This window comes from Gastrolobium bilobum, unplaced genomic scaffold (genome assembly GCF_033153095.1).
Source record: "Gastrolobium bilobum isolate Gb01-03AN ecotype WA unplaced genomic scaffold, APGP_CSIRO_Gbil_v1 utg3318, whole genome shotgun sequence".
Taxonomy (NCBI): Eukaryota; Viridiplantae; Streptophyta; class Magnoliopsida; order Fabales; family Fabaceae; genus Gastrolobium; species Gastrolobium bilobum.
In genome coordinates, this window is record NW_026895278.1 from 41477 (window position 1) to 55994 (window position 14518).

Genomic DNA, 14518 nt, shown 5'->3' on the forward strand with positions numbered 1-14518 from the left:
CTTATATCACGCCTCCTGGCTCCTCCACAACATCATCCTTCACAAATCCAGGAATAGGGGCATAACTATCCGCATCATACTTCATTGTACGCTGAGCATCAAAGTCGTACCCTGATAACTCCGTCCATATCGGAGCGATCATCAGTATATCCTTTCCGCAAACGCGGGATTTCAGCTCACCATGTATACAACCAAGATTATGGTAGAAGGCCTTCACCATAATATCTGAATAAGGACACAACATCTCAGCCAACATTTTTAGATGTGACACCTCCAACAATGTCACTATGTCAAATCCCTTCGACATAAAGAATGCCAAATCCGATGACTTCGACTAACAAATGGATCTACTAGCAAGATCAGTCATAAATTGTGCATGCTGTGAGGGATCATCATCAAGAAAACACCTAAATGGGAGTTCCACAAACTCAGTCTCAGGCTCCCGTGGCCCTGAAAAAAAGAACGTCTTGGCATTGCTTGGTCTGTCTTTCGCCATCGGTGTTCTTTGAAGATCGTTGGCCATGATAGCAATGGAAACCTACAATAACACATGATAATTTATCAGCAAATAATAAACAAACATAATAAAAAAATATATATACAAAAATCAGAAATCAAATTTGACCAAAAAAAAGCTATGAAACCTAAACCCTAAACTACATACATAACCCTAAACCTAAACTAAACAACCATCAACCTGAAGAATCAAAGCAAAACACACAAGCTAATCAAACCAAACAATAGTGAATGAAACTAGAGTTCATAAATCACAAAAAAGAAGAAAAATTTAAAAAAAATCGATGAATATATACCAATAAGTGAGAGGAACGAGCGATTGATGTTGCTTTGTGAACTCGCCGCACGATTGGAGGAAGATTTTGGATAAAATCACGAATTTGGGGCTTAGGGTTTGATTATAATCAATTAGGGTATCAATTATAATCCCATTTGCCAAATACCATGTTTTTAAAAACGTTTATGACATTATTTAATCAATTAAACAATAGTGGTTTAATCAATTAAATAATGGGGTCAACAGTCAAAGTATTTTTTGACTGTTTAATCTATTACGCCTCGTGTTGTAATTGATTAAATAAGACAAATTGATAGAATATTTTGGGTGATGGACAAAATAATTATTTTTAAATTAATGAAGAGTAAAAGAATAAAAAAGTCCACTAAAATGGCTATCATGGTAACATCATGATATACCAAACATACTAAATGGAAATCCTTATTAAAAAGAAAGTAAATTAATAAGATATCCTGAATTGGTTCATTAAAGTTTCAGCATTAATAACTTTGTCCTACCTAGGGGCATCATTGCAAGCCAGATTCCAGTAACTTTAGAATTTGGATGAACTTGAAGCCGTGACAAATGAGGGTACCAATTATCAAAGCATTATGCCATTATGACTATTCCAACGGGAAGAAGTATCACATTCTCTTTTTAATACTTATTCATTATAAAGTTTGGGGATTACGTTTACAACTTTTTTTGTTTACAACTCTTATAACTTCAATTATGTTCTCCCGAGAGAACATTAATGGAGAGGGTTCTCCCGAAAGAACATAGTTGAGGTTGTAAGAGTTGTAAACAAAAAAAGTTGTAAACGTAACATGCCTCATAAAGTTTTATCTTATATCGATCTCATTTAAAAAAGGAAAAAATATTTCTCCAGTTCCGGAGATAAATTTATCTCCGATAAATTTAAAACGATGTCGTTTTGAGTTATAAGATTAAAAAATTATAATAATAAAGACTAAAATAACCTTGCAATATATTATAGGGAAAAATATTTCTGCAATTACTGCAGATAAGATATCTGCATTTATTTCTAAAACGACGTCGTTTTGGTATTGAAATCTTAAAAAATTATAAATATAAAGGCTATTATAATGCTGAAATAAATTAAAATTACAAAAATACCATAATTTTCGTCCCAAAACGATGTCGTATTGGGTTTACTGCAGATAACTTATCTGCAATAACTGCAGAAAAAGCGAACCCTATATTATAATTACAAAAACATCTTAATTTTTGTCTCAAAACGATGTCATTTTGAGTTCATTCGAGATAACTTATCTCCATTGACCTGAAAAATCTTTTATCCTAAAAAAACGAGTTTAACTTATTTAGTAAAATTTTATTTAATAATAAAAAACATGTTTTGCTAGCTTTTTTACTATTGATGACCCTGTCGGTAGATAAATCCCACGAAAGGGTCAAACAGCCAAAATGAAATGATGCAGTCCAACTGTTAAAGGTCGTGTTCTGTTCCTCTCCCATACCATGAAGTCACTTTCCATCTCTTGTTCCACTTCTTCCACTCAAACACATGCTATACTATATGCTATATTACTCTCTCTCTCTCTCTCTCTCTCTTTTAACACTCTATCTCTCTTTTGAGTGATTTAGATTTTAGATCAGTAAGTGGAAGAGAAGGAGAGAAGGAGAAAGGACCTCTTTTGCAGGTTAGTCACTTGAACTTTTTCTCTTCATGGAGTAAAAATTCATTTTTGTGAATGCTTTTCTGGGTTGTTTCTCAAAGGGTATTTCCATGCTGCTATGGTCTTCTTTAATTGATTTTGCTTACATATGGCATTGTAAAGTTTCAATCTTTGTTAAGCTTACTTTTGGGGTTTCTCTTTGTTGGGTGCTATTGTGGATCTTTTGTTGATCCAGCAAAAACAAGAGAGATTGGGGGTTGAGGGGGTTGTTGTGCTATGCAATACAAAATATATTGTTTTAAAGTCACTATGTGGCTTCTATTAAGATCAGACAATAACAAAGTGACCCCCAAAATTCGATTTTTCAGGTTTTTCTTTCTTTTAGAGTAAAATCTCATTAGCAATCACATATTATAGATCCCCTGACATATTTTGTATGCTTGTGAAAAGAAAATAAAACAAAGTGGTGATGTAAGTATGATTAAATGGGAGTTAAGCTTGGATTATGGATATTCAGTCTTTAGGGGTAGTATGGGATCTGTATTAGGTTAGAAAATCACCCTCTCGGTCAAATATGCTACCAATCAACTTATACCTCTTATTGTAGTATGTGAGACTGGCACGCATGCAAGAAGGAAGTTTGAGTCGGATGCAAATGGCTAAAATCTATAAATTCCAAATCAGGTTTTTTCAAGTCAAACTGTAACAAATATGACATAAATATGTTGTTCAACAGCAAATAATTGGGGACAAAAAATACCGTTATTAGGTTAATTGAGATACACAGAAGCTGTGTATTTCTTTGTTAGCTTCATTCTCAATCAAACATGATGTCTACATCAGTACCTTTATTTTGTTAAAATTTAAATACTTTGTGCTTAGATAATTATTAGTTCAAATTTGGTAGTTTGCTTGATTTGTGATGGTCTACTATAACTTATCAATCACTAATTTCAGTGCTTATTGGCATAGGTTTGAGAGAATACTGCCAGCCAAGTAATGGCTTCTAAAAATAATGCATCAGGCCACAGAGGTCGAAGGCCGTTGTCAATATTTGCTGTGCTTGGTCTATGCTGTTGCTTTTATCTTTTGGGAGCATGGCAAAGAAGTGGGACTGGGAAGGGAGATAACCTTGCATTGAAAGTAAATAAGCTGATGACAGACTGCAATATTTTACCTAATTTGAGTTTCGAATCCCATCATAATGATGTAGAGATTTTTGAACCTTCTGAACCAAAAGCTAAAGTGTTCAAGCCATGTGATGTCAAACATACTGATTATACACCTTGCCAAGAGCAAGACCGAGCCATGACATTCCCAAGAGAAAATATGATCTACAGGGAAAGGCATTGTCCACCTAAAGAGGAAAAATTACACTGCCTCATTCCGGCTCCCAAAGGGTACATGACTCCTTTCCCTTGGCCTAAAAGCCGTGATTATGTCTACTATGCTAATGTTCCTCACAAGAGCCTGACAGTGGAGAAGGCTATTCAAAATTGGGTGCAATTCCAGGGAAATGTATTTAAATTTCCAGGTGGAGGGACCATGTTCCCTCAAGGGGCAGATGCATATATTGATGAACTTGCATCAGTTATCCCAATTGCAGATGGTTCTGTCAGAACAGCACTGGACACTGGTTGTGGAGTACGTTTTAATGTTTAAATAATCTTTCTGATTGTATGCTCTTTTTCTTTAGTTAAGACTATATAATAAATGGAAAAAGCTCCTATATTGTGAGCTTGTCTCTAAAGTGAGCAAGTAGGGGTATCTCCACGCTTAAATTTTTGTGGGTAAAGATCACAGTGCACTTTAAATTAAATCGAGGGTGGATACACTCTCTCTTGCTCATTTTAAAGACATATTCACTTTAGGGGAGCCTGGTCTATAATAAATGCTTAATCTTGTTATCTAGCTCAGTTTCTTTCCTTTTCCTTTGATCTTATTCCACTTTTGTTTCCTCTTTTTCTGCATCAATTTTGACCTGTTATAATAATGTCTGCTTATTTACGTTAAAAACATGTCGAAGAGCATGTGCATGACTGTGTTTCTTTATTATAGAATTGAACAACCTCATACAGTACACAAAACCCAAGTGTGGTGGCTCAGTTGGTAGCATGGGGACTGAGTGGTGGGAGAGGATCTCGGTTTGAATCCCACCAACACCATCTAGGGAGGGGCATAAGTACCGTAATCTTTGGACTCGCACCCGAACTCTGGATTAGTCTCATAGGCGGCTCAAAGAGTCGAACCCGTGGGGATACCGGGGGGTTCTGATTCGCCTCAAAGAGGTAATTAGGATCAGTTACCAAAAAAAAAAAAAAAAAAACTGCCACTTAAGGATTTCAGATTGGGTTCAGAATACTTAGCTATAGGGTCACCTGTACTTTTCCTGTTATATGTGGATATTTTCAATTCAAGTTGTAATCCTTTACTTTTGATGGCTACTGCTTGGGAATCCCATGTTGACAACTTATGTGTATAATATTTTTTTTTTGTCTATTGCATCTGGAATTTCTTAATTTTTATGTGTATTTTAAGTATACTCAAAATCAAATGCCATTTCTTTGTTCAATATGCTTGGTGGCACAGTTTACTTGTTTTTAGTAGGTACCTTTCAATTGGATCGTGATTGCTTTACCAATATAAACATGAACAATTATGCAGGTTGCAAGCTGGGGAGCCTACTTGCTAAAGAGAAATGTGCTGCCTATGTCCTTTGCTCCAAAGGACAACCACGAAGCACAAGTTCAGTTTGCACTAGAACGAGGGGTACCTGCTGTTATTGGTGTTCTTGGCACCATTCATCTTCCATACCCTTCAAGAGCCTTCGATATGGCCCAGTGTTCTCGATGTCTAATTCCTTGGACTTCAAATGGTTAGTGCTAAATTGGACAATCAATAAGATTGATCAAGAATACAGTGTTATCAGCTTTTTCTTATGTAGATGATGATACGCCTGAACTTCCAAACAAAATTATGAAAATGCTAGCATATTTGATATACATTTGTCCAGTATGTCATTGCAATTGCTTGCCAAAGGTTATGAAGGGAAAAAACGTAGTTTATTGGTGAGTTCATTATAGCATTCTCGTCTCTAACCCAGATGGTTAAATCTACATTAGTTGTTGGCAATCCATTTCCTTTCAAGTGCTTTCATGTTACTAAGATCTTCAGCTGTTAATAGGTTTTGTATTTACATATTGCTTCGAAGGCATTAGATCAAGAAATGTATGGCATCTAGCAGTGGATGGATAAGCTAAAGGGGAAAGGAATTTTTTTATAAATCTGAATGAAACATTCTTTTTAAAGGAATTAACATGTTGACTTTTCACCCATTAATTGAATGCAGAGGGCATGTATCTAATGGAAGTTGATCGAGTCCTGAGGCCTGGTGGATACTGGATTTTATCTGGCCCTCCCATTAATTGGAAAACATACTATCAAACATGGCAGCGATCTAAGGAGGATCTCAAGGCAGAGCAGAGAAAAATTGAGGAGTTAGCTGAAAGTCTTTGTTGGGAAAAGAAGTATGAAAAGGGTGATATTGCTATTTGGAGGAAGAAAATAAATGCTAAATCCTGTCAAAGAAAGTCTCCCAATTTATGTGATTTAGATGATGCTGATGATGTATGGTAAGTCCTGCTCATCTTTATGCTCTTCATTCAGGTATCATGACCATTATACTTATAATCTTATATATAGTTGTAGGAATGTGAATAAGTACACATGATACTTTGTTCCTATGGTTCTTTTTATTTGTTATTTGCATTTTTCAATAATTATGTGATCATGAATAACTTCACTGCATGCTCCAAAATTTAGCAAGTTTTACAGGGAATGATCTAGGCTTAATCGAGAACATGACTGCATGGTGGGGCATAAAATAATAATGCAAGGAAAATGATAATATGACAGTTCAACTTCTTTAGTTAACTTCAGTATATTTGGATTTTCTCACAACAGGAGAAATCAATAAACAGTACAGTACTACCTAGAATATTCTCTCTTTTTGTTTTTAGAAATATTTTTTTGGGAACTTGGAAGTAAAAGGAAGAAAATCAATTTTCTACTTTATCCCCGAAGATTGTGGGTATTATGAAGTATTATATTAGCTTGATCCTTGAAGATATGTAGGATTTCATTTTTAACGTGTTGGTTTTGTCATCCAATAATTCAATCCAAAAGCTAAATCTGTTAGGTGAAGGTCACATTCAGTGTTGTTAAAACGTAGTGTCGAAACGTAGAAACGTACCGTTTTTACGTTTTTATGACCAAAAACGTGTCAAAACGGGAGTTGAAACGGATTTTGGGTTGAAACTGTTGAAACGGCGAGTCAACTCGGTAAACTCGGTTGACTCGGCGAGTTTACCGAGTTGACTCAGTTTTTTTTTTTTAAAAAAAAGGGGTATTTTTGTCAAATCACGTCATCCCCCAACTTAAAAAAAAAACCCTACCATCGCGTAGGCGTTGCTGTTGCTGAGTTCGTACGCGTTGCTGCTGCTTACTTGCTTCTTCCCCCAAAAAACAAAAAAAAAATCGCTGCTTCTTCAGTTATCTTATAAAAGCGAGGTATTCTTCTTCTTGAGAGCACATACTTCTTCATCCTTGCTTCTTGCTTCTTCAGTTCTCCTATAAAATTGCTGCTCATATTTCTTTGCTCCTTTTATGCTTTCGTACAGTACCGACTACCGAGTTTTTTTAAACAGATTGGTGATATATCCTCTTCAAATCTAACACGCCACCATCCTTTCATACTGATATAGTTGAATATTGAATTTTTATAATTTTTTAATTTTTATTTTTTAATTTTAATACAGATCTAGTTTTTTATTTATAATAAAAGAAATATTGAATTTTCCTAAAGTATTTGATATTATTAAAAGTAGAAATATTTGACCGTATTTAATTTTTATAAATATTGTTGAAAGTAGAAGTATTTAATTTTAATTAAAATCTAAACAATGTTTTATTATTAAAAATGATCCAAATTTAATTTACACGTACGTTTCACTTTATGTAACCACTGAGAATTTTATTCCAGTAAAGAAATAGGAAGATTTCAATTTTATTGTTGACAATGAAACGGAGTGCATGGTGATATCTTTTATGATTTTATTACTTAGGTGTTTTGATTTCAATATGTATTATGATGACTGAGTTTGAACTTAATTTTTATTTCCTTTAGTATTTGCACTTAAATTTGTGATGACTTATGTATTGGTGTGTTTTGATTATATATATGTTGGATATATTTTATTTTTTTGATACGTAGTAAACTCTTACGTTTCGTTTACGTTTCTCGATTTTACGTTTTTGTTTCCCCCTACCGTTTCAGCGTAGACTCTACGTTTTAACAACATTGGTCACATTAATGGTTTTATATTATATTTCTCTAACACATCCCCTTACGCGAGACCATTGGGCTTGAACTGTGTCTACAATGCATGGATTTACTTGCCTGTGCTAAGAAATTCCATACTATTTAATAATGTATTAATAGAATTAGAAGGGTGTGTGAGGATCGGACTCGTGTTCATTTGTTCATGGAGGCTCTAATACCTTGTCACGCAACCAACTCTACCAAATGCTTCAGCCATTAGGAGGAGGCACGTGAATGATCTTATTATATCTCTTAATACCCCCCTTCACGCAAGACCCTATTTTTTATGGGTTCGAAGCGTGGAGGATGCACGGCCCTTTTTTAGTTTGTTACCTTATGCATATTATATTTCTCTAAAAGATATCACTATTATGTAGGATTTCATTCTTTATGCTTTCAAATGTTTGATATATTTGTACGATGTTTCTGTGCGTGTGGGTATGTATTAAATATTTTTCTTGTTTCCATCCTGATTTATTTTTTATTTTTTTAATTTTGGCTTGGGGTGGGATGTTTATGTATAATGTATGATAGGTACAAAAAAATGGAGGTCTGTAAAACCTCCTTGCCTGAGGTAACCAGCAAAAGTGAAGTTGCTGGTGGGGAATTGAAGAAGTTTCCAGCTAGGCTTTTTGCAGTCCCTCCTCGAATAGCTAACGGCATTATTCCAGGGGTTACAACTGAATCCTATCAAGAGGACAAAAAATTATGGAAAAAGCATGTTAGTGCTTACAAAAGAATAAATAAATTAATTGGCACAACTAGATATCGCAATTTGATGGACATGAATGCAGGCCTGGGAGGATTTGGAGCTGCACTTGAATCACAAAAATCTTGGGTGATGAATGTTGTGCCCACGATTGCTAAGAACACTTTAGGTGTTGTCTATGAAAGAGGTCTAATTGGCATTTATCATGACTGGTAAGTTTCTAAAGTTCTTTTAAATTTAGTAAAAGTCTTCTAATTTAACTTTCCTTACAAGGTTTCTTTATGTTTATCATTCATTTATGAATGCTGTAATGAAAAATAAGCTTCCTATATATTTGTTTAGATAGCCTATTTTTTCTTTTCCAAGTTCTATGTCTATTTATTAAAAGACATTGGAATTGTTTATTAGACTGGGGGTGTTAACTGTTGCTGATGTTGGTTATTCACCAATCGTTTTCAATAATTGTAAATAATATTTCCTATGGACTTAAGTTAAGCAAGTAGTCATGGATGAGTGCTTCGGTACTGCAGATTGTTTCCTTCACTGATAAAGATAATCCAACAAGCAATTAAAGTTCCTTGTATACCTGTTGGAGAAAGAAAATTTTGTACTATAAAATTGCGATGACATTATTTTTCTTTCTTCAGGTGTGAAGGCTTTTCTACATACCCAAGGACATATGATCTCATTCATGCTAATGGTTTATTTAGCTTGTACCAGGACAAGTAAGTTTCTTCCTCTTCTTCCATACTGCACAAGTCATAGTTTGTGCATTCCAAGTATAAGACAGAAAACTATTCATGGGCCTTCATTTAACAACTTAAGGTTTTGGGATAGTTGGTTGTCAACATGGTATTAGATCCCCTTTTGCCAAGTGGTTGGAAGTTTGATGCCCTTATTCTTCTAAATAAAATTTGAATTTCAACATAAAGTAGGATGGGCCTAAGCATTATCTACGCTTTAAACTCAAAAGGATTCTTTCATTAGAAAGCGTGTAAGATGTAAAATCATTTATCGGCTTAAACTTTTGGAATAATTGATCCTTCTCACTAAGATTATCTTTGTGGAAAGTAGAAACAACTAGAAACATGGTACCTCTGTTGTCTCAGATTCTAATTTTCTTGGCAAATCAAACAAGCTCAAGTTCCGTTTGTTGTTGGTTAGTTCTTCAGTTTTTCTTTGAGGTCTTGCAACAGTAACTGTAATACAGTGGTTTCTTAATAGGAGGGCTATGAGGAAGCGTCTAAATAGTTGGTAAAATGTTAAGATAGAAGTTGGAGGCTTGAAAGTGGAAATAATAATCTTAATGTATCTCGAAGCTAAATATGATCTTTTGTGATCAGTGATTCTTTTTATGCATCCACCTACTTCGTAGTTCATACTACAAGTTTTTTCATTTTATGTTGGGGATTTTGTTAACTTGTGTCCTTAAGGTACAGCTTAAGGAATCAAAAATAGAAACTAATGTTCTGTGTTAGGAGCTCAGTTGGTAGGAGCTGAGGACATGCAGTGAGTGTAGCTTGGTCCAATCCCCACGAGTCCCAGGTCCACATGATGGGTCTTAGGCCTTACAACATCAACATCACCTCTAACCAAACTAGTTGGGGTTGGTCTGAGGCCTTATCCAGGAAAAAAAAAAAGTCATGAAATTAAAAGAACAAGCATTTAATATCTTGAAAGTCTAAAAAGCATTTAATGCTTTCATTTTAAGTAATTTGAGTAATAAATGTTTTTTATTCCTTAACGTACACCGGTAAGACCACATGTTAACAAACCCTTTATTTAAAGCTTCCATCCCAACCATACTCTAAACTGAAGTTTTTTTTTATATTATAATTAATTTATAACAGTCTCAATTAACTTAAGACTATCCCTCGCTTAACACACTAAATTTTGTGCCATTTTTCTTAGGTGTCATTTCTTGTATACATTAGAATTGGAATTTCAATGAGTCCAATTTCATTGAACTGAAAAATAATCAGGTTATATTCAATTCCTAGTTTAGACTCTTAAGAATTATAATTCCAAGTATCAAAAACTAAAGTTAAAATCTTCCAACTCTAATAGAATTAGAATTGAAATTAAAATTCCTAATTGTAGTTGTAATTCTACCATCCAAACCAACCCTTAATAAGCTGATTTGATTAACAGGTGCAACCTGGAAGACATCCTTCTAGAGATGGATCGCATCCTACGGCCAGAAGGAGCAGTTATCATCCGGGATGAAGTTGATGTTCTCAACAAGGTTAAGAAAATTGTTGGTGGAATGAGATGGGATGCCAAAATGATGGATCATGAGGATGGTCCACTTGTGCCTGAGAAGATATTGGTTGCTGTGAAACAGTATTGGGTTGGCAGCAGTAGAAACAATACTTCCATTGAGGAATAAAAAGGTATTGTTTCTTGAGGTGTGAAACTAATAGCTCAGACTGCAGTCACTATCAAGATTTCTATACCCAAAGCAAAGAAGAAATGGAAAAATATGATGAATAATGAAAAGAGAAATGATCATAGAGCAAGGTAAAAAAGCAAAGATTGGTTATGTGAGCTTATTCTACTTCTGCCTTATAACAAGTGTAGAACTGTAGATAAAATAGGTCCTAACTAGTCTTCTTGAATTGTTTATGGAGGATATAGATCAGCAAGTTTAGCTCCCCAAATAATTTAAGCGATAGATATTGTGTTATTGGTGAGACATGAATACTCATGATGTTAAAATATTGAAGTATTGCAATTATATTCAGTTCGTTATTAAAAAAAGTTTGTTCATTTGAAACTGCTATTGGGATTCATTTTGGTGTGTTTATAATGGGAAGGAGATACACCACATATTCTTCAAACTTAGCACAAACATTATAAACACCGATTATTTTTGTTACGCTCAAAATCACCACACTCGCTGTTTTTTTTTTTTTTTTTTGTAACTGAAAGTTTAAGTGCGATTAGATATCGGTATCTTACTGGGGTTCAAGAAGTTTAAGTTTGAGAATTTTTTAGGAGGTATTATATATCATTTATTAACAAAGTTTTCACATTTGGCCAGCGGAGTTTGAATCCACATTCTTGAAGGTTATGAATCAAACCTTTAGCCAGCTAGTTGATAATAAAAGTATGCCTAATAGCAAAGTGACATCATAGTTCAATGGTCTCGCATTTGTGCAATGCATAAATTGGTGTTAATATTTTGATTCTAATGTTGTATATGCTTGAAGCCACTGAGATTAGTGTGATGAATTTTTTTGATAATTTATATTATGTTATATATTTAATTCCCACCGATGTATAAATTTTTGTTGTTGTACGTGCTTGTAGAATTACGCTCAACTCCACCCCAACCCCTCCTTATGCTAGTATTCTACTAGTGTGCTACTTTTTCGTAGTGATAGATAACGCCACTAGAGCTTTTGAAGATATTCAGGTAATTGTATTTTATTTAGTAGGCACTTAAAAAAAAAAAAAGGAGAAGGAAAAGAGTAGACGATAGAAATCAAATCCGTGACATCAAGTATATTTCTATATTGTACTCTCTTTTGTTTAATTAGGCGTTCGGTTTATTTTAACAAATGGCAGTAATTGCCTTTGTTTTATTATAAATATATCTTTCAGGAAAAATGATATCAATCTCAAACGATAAAATTCATACAAAGGTTTAAGGGGTTACACATCAAGCGGAAAAAAAAAAAAAAAAAAAAAAAAAAGCACCGGTTTGGATTTGGGCTTCTATAGGAACATTACAAGTGAACTCTTCTGTGATTGTATACGTTATTATACTCAGACTGTTAAGCAGCCCGTCTAGCTCAGTTGGTAGAGCGCAAGGCTCTTAACCTTGTGGTCGTGGGTTCGAGCCCCACGGTGGGCGCTTCATATTTTTTCTTATTTATCTGACAATTTTGCATTATATTGTGATTTAAAAAGATGTTAATATATTGAGGTAGGATCTTTTGACACCGGTGTCAAATTTTAATTTTGACACCTCATCTCAGAGTCATTAGCATGTGACACCATTGATCTTTTTACTACGTCTCAAAAGAAACGATTAAAGACTAATATTAGAGATCCACTTACTACCATCAATATAAAGACTAATATTTTTTTTTAATCTCAAAACGAAGAGTCGTTAGATAAAAAAAGATTAATGGTGTCACATGCTTACAAATCAGAGTCGTTGATTTTTTTTTGATCTAACGACTCTCAGATGAGGTGTCAAACTTTAAATTTGACACTGATGTCAAAGGATCATATATATATATATATATATATGTATGTAAGATTTTTTGACACCGATGTCAAATTTGAAATTTGACACCTCATCTGATAGCCATTAGATCAAAAAAGATCAATGGTGTCACATGCTTACAAATCAGAGTCGTTGGTCTTTTTTGATCTAACGGCTCTCAGAGGTGTCAAATTTCAAATTTGACACTGGTGTCAAAGGATCCTACCTCATATATATATATAGGGCTTAACATTTCTGCAGCAGCTGTAGATAGTGTTATCTACAGCTGACACAGAAAAGTGGGTCCCACAGCTTTAAAAAAAAAAAAAAACTTAGGATCCGTTGCCGTATCCTAGGATCCAGACGCAGATCCTTACTTGCTGTAAGTACAACAGCTGCAGAAATCATTTTGCTATATATATATATATATATATATATATATATATATATATATATAACTTATCGTTTCTCAAGTTGTTTGAGATAATTTTATCACTGGCTACTAAATCATAATTGTACAAAGATGCATCATAAAGTCATAAAGGAAGAGAGAGAGAGAAATGGAATCATAACTATTCAAAGGTGAATCAATTAATATAAAGAAATAAATAAAAAAAATGACGTAGTTTTGAGGTAGACGAAAATAAATATATCTCAAGTTGTTTGAGAAATATTTTTCTCTTATATATATAAGGGAGGGTTATATTTACAAACTCTTACAAACTACACTATGTTCTCCCGGGAAAATACTAGGTTATATTATGTTCTCCCGAGAGTATACAATGTAATTTGCAAAAATTTGTAAAACAAAATTTGTAAACAGAGTCTTCCTTTTATATATATATATATATATATATGAGGGTAGATATTCTTATTATTAAAAAAATTCACTATAACTCCGCTACCTTGGATTAGCATTTTCTCTCACCTTAAAAATTTTTTAAGATTCTTTCTCTTTGATTCAATGCTAATTATGAAGATAATAAATTGGTAGTGAATTTTTTTAGTAATAAAAATATTCCTTATATGTATATATATATTGAGCATACAATTCTTGTCCATAGTACTCTTGGGGGAGATTCATCCACGTCAATGGAATCCCAGTGTGTGGCTGTGAAGAGTTTGAAGCAAGTGACTTTTATGTCCGTACTTATCCAAAGCAATGCACCATTATTAGAGTTTGAACTTTGAAACCATAGCGTAGAAGTACTACACTGAGTGAAACAGAACTCTGCACCAATTAATGACCCTTGTTCTTTGCCTTCATAGCTCAACATTATTTGTCTCTTTTCCTCTACCATCGACCCCATACATTGCTGCATGTTCGACAACTGTACAAAATGTGACTAAGCCAACATTTTTCTATGGACTTTATAACCTCATACAGAGCTCTTGGAATTTCCCAGTTAACAACAACACACAAGATAAAAAACCTTGAAAAGCATGCTGGTGGGTAATTAATAATGCGTCTGATGTTGTCAGGTTATGAACCGTTAACACTCACATGTGCTATGGAAATTGATCTTCTTATATAAAAAATAATAATAATATGATCATGTAAAAAAATTATAATCATATAAAAATGAATTAAAAGTTATAATTTTATAATTATTTATTTTAATATATTTTTTCTTCTTTTTATGATAATTATTAATTCATTTTAGTATAATTATAATTCTCCACATAATTATGTCATATTTTTCTTAACATAAAAGAATCCATTTTACATGTGATATGTATGTGAGATTAATTGGACCATCCA

At 33.7% G+C, this 14518-nt stretch overlaps 1 protein-coding gene and 1 non-coding gene across 2 annotated transcripts; both read left to right on the forward strand.

The window, feature by feature from the left end:
* Positions 1–2204: 2204 nt before the first annotated feature.
* LOC133303812 (probable methyltransferase PMT14) lies at positions 2205–11230 on the forward strand. The gene is made up of 7 exons (XM_061503790.1): positions 2205–2475; positions 3424–4095; positions 5116–5326; positions 5801–6083; positions 8366–8752; positions 9188–9265; positions 10692–11230. The coding sequence occupies exons 2-7, from the start codon at positions 3451–3453 to the stop codon at positions 10927–10929; spliced, it is 1842 nt and encodes a 613-aa protein (XP_061359774.1). The 5' UTR covers positions 2205–2475; positions 3424–3450; the 3' UTR covers positions 10930–11230.
* A 1096-nt stretch (positions 11231–12326) lies between these two features.
* Positions 12327–12399, forward strand: TRNAK-CUU (transfer RNA lysine (anticodon CUU)). The gene has a single exon. It is a non-coding gene; the product is annotated as a tRNA-Lys (tRNA).
* The last annotated feature ends 2119 nt before the right edge of the window (positions 12400–14518 follow it).

What these genes read in the sequence shown, in the direction of transcription:
- LOC133303812 (XM_061503790.1), top strand. Translation starts at nt 3,451, where the DNA reads ATGGCTTCTAAAAATAATGCATCAGGCCACAGAGGTCGAAGGCCGTTG. An exon ending in AATTCCTTGGACTTCAAATG is followed by an intron (nt 5,327 to 5,800) that starts GTTAGTGCTAAA and finishes AATTGAATGCAG; the next exon opens with AGGGCATGTATCTAATGGAA. An exon ending in TTTAGCTTGTACCAGGACAA is followed by an intron (nt 9,266 to 10,691) that starts GTAAGTTTCTTC and finishes TTTGATTAACAG; the next exon opens with GTGCAACCTGGAAGACATCC.